Source organism: Coturnix japonica, chromosome 9, assembly GCF_054131305.1.
Source record: "Coturnix japonica strain WE chromosome 9, WE-NBRP24, whole genome shotgun sequence".
NCBI lineage: Eukaryota > Metazoa > Chordata > Aves > Galliformes > Phasianidae > Coturnix > Coturnix japonica.
Window position 1 is genome coordinate 10,076,135 of NC_140671.1, and position 13,835 is coordinate 10,089,969.

The 13,835-nt window shown below is 56.6% G+C and overlaps 1 protein-coding gene and 1 non-coding gene across 4 annotated transcripts; both read left to right on the forward strand.

Annotated features, from left to right (window-relative positions):
* The first annotated feature begins 770 nt into the window (after positions 1-770).
* Positions 771-13,529, forward strand: AP1B1 (adaptor related protein complex 1 subunit beta 1). 3 transcript variants are annotated; one of them, XM_015878149.3, is made up of 23 exons: positions 771-805; positions 916-968; positions 1,194-1,299; positions 1,843-1,978; positions 2,606-2,851; positions 3,494-3,684; positions 4,157-4,378; positions 5,273-5,393; positions 5,609-5,704; positions 6,070-6,185; positions 6,862-7,027; positions 7,362-7,460; positions 7,875-8,134; positions 8,498-8,699; positions 9,163-9,183; positions 9,563-9,592; positions 9,676-9,816; positions 9,931-10,076; positions 10,605-10,734; positions 10,822-10,906; positions 11,316-11,402; positions 11,786-11,940; positions 12,733-13,529. In XM_015878149.3, the coding sequence occupies exons 2-23, from the start codon at positions 932-934 to the stop codon at positions 12,805-12,807; spliced, it is 2,868 nt and encodes a 955-aa protein (XP_015733635.1). In that variant the 5' UTR covers positions 771-805; positions 916-931; the 3' UTR covers positions 12,808-13,529. The 3 variants fall into 3 exon arrangements, with proteins under 3 accessions (XP_015733635.1, XP_085364892.1, XP_015733638.1); XM_085508766.1 differs by lacking the exon at positions 9,163-9,183; XM_015878152.3 differs by lacking the exons at positions 9,163-9,183; positions 9,563-9,592.
* LOC116654137 (small nucleolar RNA SNORD125) lies at positions 10,181-10,285 on the forward strand. Its single transcript, XR_004309082.1, has one exon. It is a non-coding gene; the product is annotated as a small nucleolar RNA SNORD125 (small nucleolar RNA).
* Positions 13,530-13,835: the final 306 nt, after the last annotated feature.

A 13,835-nucleotide genomic window follows, 5' to 3' on the forward strand; every position in this document is an offset into this window, starting at 1 on the left:
GTGGCCATACGGCTGTCAGTGCGCGGAGGGGCTGCGAGGTGGCCCCAGTGCTGCTGTGGTTCCAGGAGGATGACACAGCGTGTGCTTCTGCCCTCCAGCATCGTGTCCCTCTGTCCCACGTTCTCCATCCCCGTGCCACGTCCCCCTGCCCTCTGCCTTTTCCCATCCGCTGCCCCCAAGCTCTGTCCGCACCCCATCTCCCCCATATAGCACTCCCATCCCCTGTTGCCGCTCCCCGCCCCATCCCTTGTCCCATCCCTGCCGCTTTTCCGTCCCATCCCGTGTCCCTGCGCTTTGTCCACATCCCCATCCCTTCCCTTGTCCCGGTGCCTCCCCTACCCCTGTCCCCTGTCCCCACCCTCTCCTCGCCCATCCCACCCCATCCTCTGCCCACACCCCATGTCCCCACTCCTGTCCCCATGTGCTATCCCGTCCCTCACCCCCCGTCTCCCCCTTCCCAATCCCATGCCCCTACATGTGACCCAGCCCCCTCTATCCCGTTCCCATTCCTCGTCCCCCCATTCCCACCCGCTGTCCCATCCCCATCCCTTCCCTTATCCCACCCCACCCCCTTTCCTCCGCCCACTTCCCACCTCCCATCCCTTCTCCCACACTACACCCCTGTTCCACGTCCCCATCCCACATCCCCCCCCATATCCACCCCATTATCCCCGTGTCCCCACGCGCTGTCCCCGCTCCATCCCACCCCCATCCCGTAGCTCCGCCCCCTCCCCCGTATCCCCTCCCCGGAAGCTCTCTCTCCTCACTTCCTCTGGGCCGGGGGCAGCGCTCGGTGCGGTGGCAGGTTCGGGCCGGGGGCGGCGGAACCGGGGGGGGGGGGGGGGGGGGGAACCGAGAGGTTTAGGGGGTTAAAATGAACGTGGTCTGTTAATGGTTACGTGCATCTCCCGGCAGGGAACGCGGCGGCACCATGACGGACTCCAAGTACTTCACCACCACCAAGAAGGGTGAGGGGGCTGCGGGGAGGCCTGGGGGGGGCACGGGGCTGTGAGGGGGCGGCCCTTACCATAGGGAGAGATGGGACAGTGTTTGTATACACACACAGGGGGAGGTTGGGCCGCGCTGTGCTGGGCCGGGCCGGGCTCTGTGATCCCATTGGGGCCCATAAGTGGGGGTCTGACACCCACAGACCCCCTTAGAACCTCCCTGCTGACCCCCTGCCTCCCCTATAGGGGAGATCTTCGAGCTGAAGGCAGAGCTGAACAGCGACAAGAAGGAGAAGAAGAAGGAGGCGGTGAAGAAGGTGATCGCATCCATGACTGTCGGCAAGGACGTCAGGTGTGTCCGGCCTCCTGTCCCACGGGCTGCAGGGCAGGGGGGGAATAGTCACCAAAGCTGGTTTTGCCCCGGGGTTTGTGCTTCAGACCCAGCACAATGGGCTGCTTAGGCCTGGTTGTGAGCTTGTGAGCACAGGCTGGTTGTAGGGTTGTATTGTGGGGTTGTGGAGTCATCTGGGATGGAGGATACCTTCTAGGTTGCCAGCTCGGTCTAGGGAAGAGGAGGGGTCCCCTTGCAGCCTTTCAGTATTTAAAGGGAGCTTATAAAAGAGGGAGAGGGTGACTTTGTACAGCGATAGGGCAAGTGGGAATGACTTTAAACAAAGAGAAGGGGAAGCTTAGGTGAGGCGTTAGGTGGAAATTCTGTACTTAGAAGGTGGTGAGACCCTGGCACTGGGTGCCCCATTCCAGGAGGTGCTCAAGGCCGGGTTAAATGGGGTTTGGTGGCTCTCCCAGGATAAAAGGGGCACACACCAGCAGGGCATCATGTCTGTGTTAACACCCCAGTCACTTGCCCTGAGATCTGCGGTGCTTCACATTTCAGCGCTCTCTTCCCGGACGTGGTGAACTGCATGCAGACAGACAACCTGGAGCTGAAGAAGCTGGTCTACCTCTACCTGATGAACTACGCCAAGAGCCAGCCTGACATGGCCATCATGGCTGTCAACACCTTTGTGAAGGTGAGGGGAAGGGACTGTGGGGCGGCACTTTGGCCTCCTGCCACCGAAGGGAGGGCAAGCAGCTGCCCAAGGCTTTCCCTCAGCAAATCAGGGCTCCCCTTGCATGGGATAAGAGCAAATTTGCCCCATGGTGCAAGAGTAAAATGTTTGTGGTGTTGGAGATGCCCCCTGTTGAGCTTGCTGCAGAGAACGTGGTCTTTCTTTTGTGGGCAGGAGCTGGGGAGTGTGTCTGTTGGAAGCCCCTGGGCCACCAGATCCTTTTGTGGGGAGGCTTTCCAGGAAGTTTTGGTGTTTTTAAAAGGAAAAAACAACAACAGTGATTGTGCTGGTTGTGTTCCCCAGGCCGGGTGGCTGTTCTGGGGGGTGCTGGGTGGGTTGTGTCCCTGGTGTAAGCCGGGCACACGCCTGGTTCTGTGGTGTGTTTGGAACAGGAGCTGCTCTAACAGTGTTAGAATTCAGTGGAATGAGACTGAACTCCTTCTGTGGGATGCACTCACTCCACTCAGGAGCTGAATGCAAATAACCTCAGGACTTCAGGAACCCGAATTAAAGTCAAGGTCCTGAAGCTGCTGCTGATGGCTGTGGTTGGAGGGGCTGGAGCTCTCACTGTCCCCTCTGGCCCTGCAGGACTGTGAGGACCCAAACCCTCTGATCCGTGCCCTGGCCGTGCGGACCATGGGCTGCATCCGTGTGGACAAGATAACAGAGTACCTGTGTGAGCCCCTGCGCAAGTGCCTGAAGGATGAGGACCCGTATGTGCGCAAGACAGCGGCCGTCTGCGTGGCCAAGCTCCATGACATCAATGCCCAGCTGGTGGAGGACCAGGGCTTCCTGGACACCCTCAAGGATCTCATCTCGGACTCCAACCCCATGGTGATCAGACCTTGCTTTCCCTGTCTGGTGCAGCAGATGCCCTCCTTTGTTTTTGCAGCCCTGTATCCTTGCTCCCACGTTCCTCTTCATTTCTTGATGCTTTTTGCTGCTTGTCAGATTGCTTTTGGGGGTGGCTGTCCCTGGGGTTGCTTTTCTTGTCCAATAACCGTCTCCTGGCTGCTTTTAGATGTGAGATCTCATTATTTCCCCTTTGTTATTAGCTTCTGCACCCTATGGGGAGCAGGAAAGGCATCAAACAGGATTTGCTGGCTGGGAATGCTGTGATGCTGCATGTTTGGCTTCTCACACCAGCTTGCACTGATGTGGTGGTGGCTCTCTGCTGTTTCCCTGCTGAGGGTGACTGCCGGGAGGGGACAGGAGGAGCACAGGGCTGTAGGATTTGCCCACCCAAACTGCCAAGTAGTGATGGGGGAAGAGTCACAGTGTGGGTGGTGGTGATGTGTGCTGATAGCTCATCTGCACATCAGCTTGTGTGGAGGAGAAGCTGGTGCCCAGATGTCAGAGCAAGGGCCCCACACTGAGGACGCATCTCATCTGCTTGCAGCAGCTTTTCTCCAGAACCACAACTGCCATCCCATTGTGCTCGCTGTCCCTTCACACGTGTCCCATCTCCTCTGGCAGGTAGTGGCTAATGCAGTAGCAGCGCTGTCGGAGATTGCAGAGTCGCACCCGAGCAGTAACCTGCTGGACCTCAACCCCCAGTCCATCAACAAGCTGCTCACAGCCCTGAACGAGTGCACTGAATGGGGACAGATCTTCATCCTGGACTGCCTGGCCAACTACATGCCCAAGGATGACCGGGAGGCCCAGAGGTGAGGGAGGTGGTGGGGCAGGACGGCAGGGTGATGGCTGGACGGGGCTGACGCAGCCTGTTCCCTTCCAAGAAGTGCCTTCACACTTCCCTTCTGCACTGCTCCCCACCCTTGGCTTCCTGCAGCTGGGGGAGGAGCAGCTGACATCAGCACAGCACTGTTCCTGGGGACTCACAGTCTCTTAGTGCTGTCCCCACACTGACACAAGGAACAGACTTCTCCAGTCATGATCTTAACGTGCATCAAGGGAGAGCAGCCTGGGCACCAGGGAGATCCCACTGCAGATGGGGCTTTACTGGGAAATAACCATTATCAGGAGCCTCTAAGAGCCAGCTCTGCATCTTTTGGGGGCAAACCTCAAGTGCAGGCTGTCTGCTTTGTAACAAACCCTGCCAACACCTCATTCCTTGGAGTTCCAAGTAGGATGCCTGGCTCTGACTCTTCCCTTTTCCTTTGCCCTCACCCCCTGCAGCATCTGTGAGCGGGTGACACCCCGGCTGTCCCACGCCAACTCTGCGGTGGTGCTCTCAGCAGTGAAGGTGCTGATGAAGTTCATGGAGATGCTGTCCAAGGACCTGGACTACTATGGTACACTGCTGAAGAAGCTGGCCCCGCCGCTTGTCACCCTGCTGTCTGCTGAGCCCGAGCTGCAGTACGTGGCTCTGCGCAACATCAACCTCATCGTGCAGAAGAGGTGGGTGTCCTCCTGCCTACAGGTGCTGGGTGCCCAATGTGCTGGGCCTTCTGATGGCTGGAATAGCATCCAGGCTATTTTCTGACACAGTCTGTCATTTAGTCTTTTTCATCACTGAAATCCAGGGGTTGGGCACAGAGCATCAGCTGAGGGGATGGGATGGGATTCACTTAATTTATTGCTTATTTTGGGGAGGGATGGAAAGACTAAAAGCTGAGCATTGGTTTAATCTTCTTATCCTAGTGAGGGATTTTCTTGAGCCATTTCTTTGTAGTTGTCCTTATCAGACAGGCAACTCCTGAAAGTCCTCTCGTCCTTTGACTGATCTATTGCTACTACTGGAGGGCAGGAGGTGCCCGAGGCCCCTCATTTGTGTGTAGGGCAGCAAGGGCCAGCTGGAGATCTGCAATCAACTGATCTGTTGCCCCACTGGCTTTGCTGTTATTGCCTATTAAAAATAGCAGCAACTCCTGGGAGAAGTGGAAAGTAATTAATGTCCCTGTGAGTGGGAATGCAGAAAGCAGGTTGGCTCCCTGGGGACCTGGCCTGTCCCCTTCCCAGCTTAGAGGCTGTTCTGATAAGGAAGGTCCATTTTGGCCCTGGGCTTTGGGCTGGCTTCCCTATTCCTCATGATGTCTAATCCAACTTTGCCAAGGCCAGAGCGCCCTGTTGCCATACATCTGCTCGTTGTTTGAGGCAAGGTTGGTCTGTGTTTCCCGTGTGTCAGCAAAAGGGAATCCAAGGGCCAGAGTTCTCAGTGGGGAGATCACAGCATCTTGGACTCCTTATCACTGAGCAGCCTCCAAACCTTCTTCTGCTTATGACCAAGGAGCAACTCCAAGCTCTGCTTGCCTTGGCCAGGTCTATTAACCACTGCCTCTCCTTGTCCCCCAGACCTGAAATCCTAAAGCATGAGATGAAGGTGTTCTTCGTCAAGTACAATGACCCCATCTATGTCAAGCTGGAGAAGTTGGACATCATGATCCGCTTGGCTTCCCAGGCCAACATTGCACAGGTTGGGGTCTCAGTGGGCACAGGGGCTTGGCTGTTCCTGTCAGTGCTTCCTCCTTGCCTGTCCTGTGCTTCAGTACTGCCAGAGCTGTGGCTGCTGGGTTAAATTCTTCATCTGGCCACAGTTTGGCATCCAGCTGGGATTTGGGGTGTTGGGCAGATCAGTGGGTTGGTGTCTGTCCTGGCCACCAAGTGCTCACCACTTTGTTCCCATGGCAGGTGCTGGCTGAGCTGAAGGAATATGCCACAGAGGTGGATGTGGACTTTGTGAGGAAGGCAGTCCGAGCCATTGGCCGCTGTGCCATCAAGGTGGAGGTGAGACTGGTGTGGGGAGGAACGGGGCAGCCTTGTTGTGCCATCCCCACTTGTTTGGTGTTCTGGTGGTTGTGGTTAAGCACACGTTGCTCTGCAGCCTGTGATGGATCAGCTGGCGGCTGTTGCATCCCAGGGATGATCTCCCAGGAGATGGGAATGGGCCAGGGTTGTTCCATTGGCCACAGCGTGTTCCATCCCCTTACCATCTGTTGGTGGAACAGATGGAGGATTTGGGTTTTGCAAAGAGGGGAGACAACACAGGTGCATCCCCCTCTTCTGCTCTGGGTTGGGTTAGGGGAGGTGGGGGGTGCGTGATGTTGTTGGATGGTGGTGTGAAGTGATCACTGACCGAGCCTCTCCAACAGCAATCAGCAGAGCGCTGTGTCAGCACCCTGCTGGATCTCATCCAGACCAAGGTCAACTACGTGGTGCAGGAGGCCATCGTTGTCATTAAGGACATCTTCCGCAAGTACCCCAACAAGTACGTGGGGCTGGGGTTGCCTCCTGTGCTCCAGACTTGGGTGCCTGGAGTGCAGGTGGAGTAGTGATAGTAATTAGTAAACTAGAAGTCTGCACAGTCATTTGGGGATGGAGGAAGGATGGAGAGCAGACAAGCGAGGCTGGCACGGCTGGTGTCACAGTGCACATGAAAAGGGTGTTTTGCTCAGCAAACATCCCTGTGCTGTGTCTTATGAGTCTGGATATGAAGCAGTGGCATGCTCAGTCCTTGGCTTGGTTTCTGTTAAAGTCATTCTGAAAAGAGACATTTATATAAATCCTCCCATTCTTTCCTCCAGCTACCCAGACTTTCTCAGCAAAGATAATTAGAAATCCTCACACATGCTGAAAGCAGAACTGTACTGAAAGCAGAACTGTATTGAAAGCAGAACTGTATTGAAAGCAGAACTGTATTGAAAGCAGAACTGTATTGAAAGCAGCTTGGATGCAACCAAATGTGCTCGTTTTGGTATTCACTTTGTGAACCTCCCAAGAGTCAAACAGACCCATTTTTAGATGGCGATGCATTGTTTGTGCTCCCCTTTGCTCGGTTGAAGTCTTCCTTTAGGAAAATAGGAAGTTTCTGGGAGCAGCAGCAGTCCTGCTGTGGGTGATGTTAGAGAGCAGAGCTTTTTGGTGACGTGTCCTCATTCTGACAGGTATGAGAGTGTCATTGCCACCCTGTGTGAGAACCTGGACTCGCTGGATGAGCCTGAGGCACGGGCTGCCATGATCTGGATCGTGGGCGAGTACGCCGAGCGCATCGACAACGCTGATGAGCTGCTGGAGAGCTTCCTGGAGGGCTTCCATGACGAGAGCACCCAGGTGCAGGGGGTGGGCAGCGTGGATGTGGGGCTGGTGGTTGTGCTGGTGTCACAGCAGCCACCGCTGTGAGATCCTGGGACTGTCCTCGTGAATGCAAAGCATCCTCTATGAAATGCTACCCGAGCCTTCATCAAGGCTGGAAGGGGTCAGCTGCTCACCGGTGCTGGCACAGTTCAGCCCTTTGGAGCTGGAAAGTCCTGGGCTCAGTCACCTTAGGCTGGGGCTGGTGGTATCACCTGTGGAAACTTCCTTCCACCTGCTGTGCAAGATCCCATCCCAGCACTCGTGTCCTTCCTCTGTGCGTCTCTCCCTGATCTCACCCTGGTGCCTGCAGGTCCAGCTGCAGCTGCTGACAGCCATCGTGAAGCTTTTCCTCAAGAAGCCCACCGAGACCCAGGAGCTGGTGCAGCAGGTGCTGAGCCTGGCCACACAGGTGGGTGCCAGTTCCTGTGCCCAGCAAAACATCCCACCAACCCTGCTGAACCTTCCTGAGCAGTGGCAGGTTGTGATGATGCAGTGCCTGTGGCTGGAGGTGGATGATGGCTTAAGTGTGGGGGAGCTTGCAGTTAAGAGTCATGGAGAATGAGGATACCACGTCCTGTAGGATGTGCTGCTTCCTCGTGAAAGCCAGTGGTGTCAGTGTAGCTGAGCACAGTTATCCGTTTAGTCTGGGAAAGACTTCCAAAGCCATTGAGTCCAATTGTTGTCACGGAATGCAACACAGCTGTAACTTACCCGCTCTAATACCACAGCAAGACTTAAGTGGGGCCAAGGTGGTTGTGGCTGTGGGATGCTCTACAGCTTCCCCTGCCCCGTGGCTTTGCTGCTTATCCCCTGCTTCCCAAAGGACTCCGACAACCCTGACCTGCGGGACCGTGGCTACATCTACTGGCGCCTGCTGTCCACTGATCCTGTGGCTGCCAAGGAGGTGGTGCTGGCAGAGAAACCACTTATTTCTGAAGAGACAGACCTGATTGAGCCCACGCTGCTGGATGAGCTCATCTGCTACATCGGGACATTGGCCTCTGTCTATCACAAGCCGCCCAGCGCCTTTGTGGAGGGGAGCAGAGGGGTTGTGCACAAGAGCTTGCCCCCACGAGCAGGCTCGTGAGTGTCTTTTCCTTGTTGCCAGCTGTAGGGATGTCCCCACCGGGTTCTGGGCCATCCAGAGCAGGGGGCATGCAATGGGGATGGATGTGGAGCTGGGCTGACTGCTGTGGTCACAGCATGACCCAGTGAATGGAGGGTCAGGGGTGGTCCCCTGTAGGAGGAGCATCTTTGAGTAGGAGCAGTATGGGCTCCATGCTGTCCTGCCAAGGCTGGAGATCTCAGGTGTAAGTAGAAGGTGAAACCAGAAGAAATGCTTTGAGGAGGAGTCCCATTGGAATGGGATGTCTCATTGCAAAGCCCATGGGAGGTTTACCAGGTGTCTTCCGGCATCTCATGTCTCTCCCTTCTCTTTTGCCCTAGGAGTGAGAGTGCTGAGAGCCCCGAGGCAGCCCCCTCAGCTGGGCAGGCAGCGGAGCAGCCGGCTGTCATCCCTGCACAGGGCGACCTGCTGGGTGACCTGCTAAACCTGGACCTGGGCCCCCCGGTCAGTGGACCTCCTATGGCTGCCTCCTCAGTGCAGATGGGAGCTGTGGACCTCCTGGGAGGGGGCCTGGATAGCCTGGTGAGTTGCCTTGTTGGGGTTTGGGTGTGGGTGGGCAGGCTCCTGCTTGGAGCTCTCTGTCTGGAGACATCTGGGCTAATCTGTTCCTGCTCTAGCTTGTGATCAGAGGGATGCTAATTAAGCTCATCCCTGTCTGATGCTTGGAGCAGAGCTCCTGTTCCTGCACGCGAGTTCCATGCAGCCTTTTTGCTGTGGTTGTCCTATGGACCTGCTGTGCTTCTGCAAGGGGGGGGATGTTCCTTTTCAAGCCCCTATTCAATCCCAGGCAGCTGCATGACTTGGGGACCTGCCCTGCTAACTGCAGAGAGCCCAAACCTGCGGGCAGAGGAGGAGGAGGAGATGTGGTGGGACTAATCTGTTCCCTCCTGCCTTTCTTTTCTCTCTCTGTTTTTGTCTCTTCTCTCCTGGCTTCTCTCTGCATGTGCCTGGCTCTCCTCTCTGCCTTGCCTGCTTCTGCTTGGAGATGGGGGACGAGTCGGAAGGGGTATGGATCAGACCTTTTCTTAGCCCCTAGCCCCTGCCATGCCCATGTCCATCTTCACAGACCCCCTGTAGCCAGACAGCCCCAAAACTACTCAGCCTTCACCTCTCTGGCTCCTGTTGTGTGTAGGGAGCTCAGCTGAGGTTTGAGCTCAGCCCTGCTCAGCTAAAATAGAATCAACACGGTTGGAATAAACCCTCATACCACCAAACCCAACCAGACCTGCGTCTCCTGAGCCCCACCACTAAAGCACACACCCATGTCAAGGAGCCACCTGTCCCCTGTGTGTGGTCAGGGCACCCCCAGTGGCCCCAAGTCCTCGCTTGTGCCGATGCTTTTCGGAAGCGCCCTTTGCACCAACCGCAGTCTCTGTCTCTTGCAGCTGCGTGGCGATGTGGGAGGCAGTCCTGCTGTGAGTGCCCTCGCGCCCCCTGCCTCTCCCTCTTCTCCCCTCCTCCTTACCACTGTGACCCTGACGTTCCTTTGTCCCTACAGATGGGTGGCAGCGGCTTCACAGCGCCTGGCCCTGCAGCACCAGCTGGTATGGGAGCACCTCTTAGCAGTGACCTGGGGGACCTCTTTGACCTCACTGGGGGAGTGGGCACCCTGTCAGGGTCCTACGTGGCACCCAAGACGGTGAGTGGGACAGCAGCACTCCGGTGTCATGCTCCTGCTGCCTTGGGCTGAGGGCAGAGGGTACCAAAGGGTTCAGTTTGGGTTAAGTTCTGTGGATTTCCTGTCTCTGCCCAGGTGTGGCTCCCTGCCATGAAAGCCAAGGGGCTGGAGATCTCGGGCACCTTCAGCCGGCAGGTGGGCTCCATCTGTATGGACCTGGTGCTGACCAACAAGGCCCTGCAGGTCATGTCTGACTTTGCAATCCAGTTCAACCGCAACAGGTGAGGTGTCTCCTAGGCTGTAGTATCACGGGCTGGTGGGAATGGCTGGGTATCACCTCCTCAGCTCAGAGAAGGGTGAGTGGACAGGGCTGCGGTGACATCTGCCAGGGAACAGCCTCATGTGATGATCCTTCTCTCCCTGATGGCTCCGGTGGTGATGGATATCAACCCAAGGCCTCTGAGAAGTTGACTGAGGAGGCTGTTTCCTGGGGCATGAGCGCCTCCACAGGCATGGATGGCCTCTTGTTTGTCCTGGTGAACGCAGAGGAGCACAAAAAAAGAGCTGCTCCGAACAGGGTGGTACAAAAACACTAAAAATGAGTGGAGATCTGGAGGAGAAAGGTGGCAGACTTGGGGGGTACCTCTGTTTGTCTCAGCATGGGCAGGAATGAGTTGGACTCTTTTAATGACTGGAGGAAATGATGGTGCAGGTAGATGAGGCAGTTCCTGGAGGTCCCAGAGCTGGTGGGTGGGGATAGGGGTAACAGTGGGATAACAGCCCTGACCCAGTGCTGTGTGTCCTCCCAGCTTTGGCCTGGCCCCAGCTGCCCCCCTCCAGGTGCACGCACCCCTTGCCCCCAACCAGTCGGTGGAGATCTCGCTCCCACTGAACACTGTGGGCTCTGTCATGAAGATGGATCCCCTCAACAACCTGCAGGTGAGAGCACCCACCTGGGGGGCTCACAGTGGGAGCCAGGTATCCCCTCTGTGTGCTGACATCCCAGTGTCTTTCCTTCCATCCCAGGTTGCGGTGAAGAACAACATTGATGTCTTCTACTTCAGCACCCTCTACCCTCTGCACATCCTCTTTGTGGAGGATGGGAAGATGGGTGAGTTGGAGCACGGATGCCATTCCATTCACTAAAATCCTCCCAAACACATTCTTAAGCCCTGGGGTTGGAGCTGGGAACCCCGGGAAGTGAGAAACCTATGGGAGTCTGGAGCATGGCTGTGTCAGCATCACCACACTGTGGTACCCAGGGTGACTTGAGCCTTTTGCTGCCCCTGGGAGCTCTTGCTGTCCAGTCCCTGGCACTTCCCAACCTCTTCACCAAGGCAGCTGAGCTTGCTGACTCCAAAAGCAAGCAGCTGAGTGAGAGACATCTTGGGTGGCTGCTGGAGGGATGCTGCAATGATGTCTCAACCCCCAACTCCACCACCACAGCATGGCCCTGTGCTGGGAGTTGGAGGGGTTGGATCCCACTGTCACTTCAGTGTCTTGCTTTGTTCTGGCTGCAGAGCGTCAGATGTTCCTCGCCACCTGGAAGGACATTCCCAACGAAAATGAGGCCCAGTTCCAGATCAAGGACTGTTCCCTCAATGCAGGTGAGTCCAAACATTCACGAGGGCTCTTGGCCAGCCTTGTCCTCAGAGTTGGACTTGACGGTCACCTCCCCCCTGCTGTGGGGAGCTGGGAGCTCCCCTTATTCCTGCCCAGTGGTAACAGTGAGAGACTGCTGGCCTCCAAGTGACAGATGGGTTGTTGCCCTGTATTCAGGCAGCGCTGGGCTGACCTAGGACTGAGAAGCCCCAGCCTCGTCCTCATGGGTCTGGAACCTCCTGTCCTTTCCCCAAAGCCTCCCTGTCTCCAGGCAGGATTGTTCTGCTCTAGAAACGTGGCCCTCCAAGAGATTCAATGGGGAAAATGGGGTGAAAGCAGGGCTGGGTCTAGCAGGAGATAGTGCTGAGCTCTTCCTCTGCCCACCCAGATGCTGTCAGCAGCAAGCTCCAAGGCAGTAACATCTTCACCATCGCCAAGAGGAACGTGGAGGGCCAGGACATGCTCTACCAATCTCTGAAGCTCACCAATGGCATCTGGGTGTTGGCAGAGCTCCGCATCCAGCCCAGCAACCCCAGCTTCACGGTACGGCCCAATCCCTGCTGTCCCCACCCGATGTAACCCCATGTCCCTCAGTGTGCTCTCCATGGGGGTGCAGCAGTAGGGAGGCAGCCATCACCCCAGCAATGTTGCTGAAGCAAGCTGCAAGGTCCTGGCCCCCCATTCTCCCTCCACATAACCCACAGTGCTGGGGCTTTGTCCCCTTCCCCATCGCCTTACAGCCTTTCTCCTTGGGGTGGTGGGGATGAGTTCTGGTGCTGACTCATCTCTCTGTGTCTCCCTTGCTGCCTGCCTGCCCACTGCTGCCTGCCCCGCTGTTGCAGGATCTGGAGGTTAGCAGAATGGTTTCTACCCTTGTTCTTTGGGCTGTGCCTGGCTGTTTTTCCCTTCCCTGATGATCTGATGGGGTCAGACCATTTCCATCAGCCCTGCCCCAATGTGGGTCTGCTTTGAATGAGGATAGCTGCAGGTCCTTGTACTGTGCATACATGCTCAGCTCTGCCCTGCAACTCTAGGAGCTGAGAGTACTGGGACATTAAAAACAACTCTGGAACAAAGGCAGGGTTAGGAGGTGTCCTTGGGGAAATGCCCAGTGGAGCTACAGGCAGTGGGTGAAAGCCTGAGCCAAGATGCACGCCTGCTTCCATGCATGTGAACGTTGCTGTGGGGCTGGGGAAGGGCACTGGGAGCAGCTTGATGTCTTCCCATGGGTGTGCTGAGCCCTCAGGCCCAGCCTGTGCCCTGTGGGTGTGTGTGATGGTGGGACATGGCTGCACACTGCAGCCCTCACTCTGTTGTGTCTCCTCTCTTCCCCAGCTGTCACTAAAATGCCGGGCGCCCGAGGTCTCCCAGTACGTGTACCAGGCCTACGATGCCATCCTGAAGAACTGATGGTGGGGCAGGAGCTGCCTGCATGTTCCCTCTCTTTCTACCCTGAGCACGGAGCTGTTGCTTCCAAGGAGGGTGGAGGAGGAGGGTGGGGGTGTCCCGGCCCCCTGCCCCACGTTCCAGCCCCTAGGTGAACTGTGCCCTGTCCTCCCTGTTGGCTGTTCCTGGAGGGAGCCCAGCTGTGCCCCCTGTTCCCTCCCCAGCTCTGCTTCCTCCTGTCCCCCCCTGGGGGCTCTGGATCCATCGCTTCTCATGCTGGGGGTCCCCTCCCTGGGCTGGTTCATGGGGGCTGGTTGGGGGCCTGAGAGCTTGGGGTGGGTCATGGAAAGGTCTCCCCCTGTGGGTGGTGCTCCCGATGCTCTCAAGACCTCAAATTCAACTCTTTACCCATGTGTGCTGTACAAAAAGGGCTTTTTCCTTCCCCTGCAGGGCTCCCTGTGGTTGCAGGGGGTACCAGCACAGACTTACCCTGAGACCCCACAGCAGCTCCCTCCCATCCCCCTTTATACCCCGAGGGGTCCTTCCCCCTTTCCTGGTGGTGACGTATGTTGTCCACCCTGCCCCCAAAATAAAGCCTAAAGCCACCCATCACTCATCAATAGAAACATCCGGTTCAGGTTTTCAGACCCCATCGTGAAAAATACCTTATAAATATATAAAATATAAATATATTCTATGTTCACTCGTTTTAAGGCAGCCTGGAATAAAGGTGACATTTGCCCACACAGCCAGCCTTGTGACTGGGGGGGGGTGGAGAAGGGGGGGGGTCAGGGATGGGAGGAAGGAAGGATAATGCTGTGAGCTTCCTTTGTGCTGTGCCCTTGGTACTGGGGAGGTAAGTGGCCAAGGGCTGTTTGGGGCTGGGCCTGGGGTGGGTCTGGGGTGAGGATGAAGAGGTGGAAAGCAGCTGGAAGCAGCTCTGCAGACATGGAGCTGGGGTTGTGCTGGGGGCTGAGTACTGGATGCACGTCCTTGTGCCAGTGGCTGCATCCATGTGGCTTTCTCCTATTAGCCCAAAGTTGGGAATAAAC

Bases quoted from the DNA above. Each gene is read 5' to 3' on its own strand.
- AP1B1 (XM_015878149.3), top strand. From the start codon at position 932: ATGACGGACTCCAAGTACTTCACCACCACCAAGAAGG. The intron at 8,135-8,497 runs GTGAGTGTCTTT...CTTTTGCCCTAG, and splicing joins TTGCCCCCACGAGCAGGCTC to GAGTGAGAGTGCTGAGAGCC. The intron at 9,184-9,562 runs GTATGGATCAGA...TGTCTCTTGCAG, and splicing joins TGGGGGACGAGTCGGAAGGG to CTGCGTGGCGATGTGGGAGG.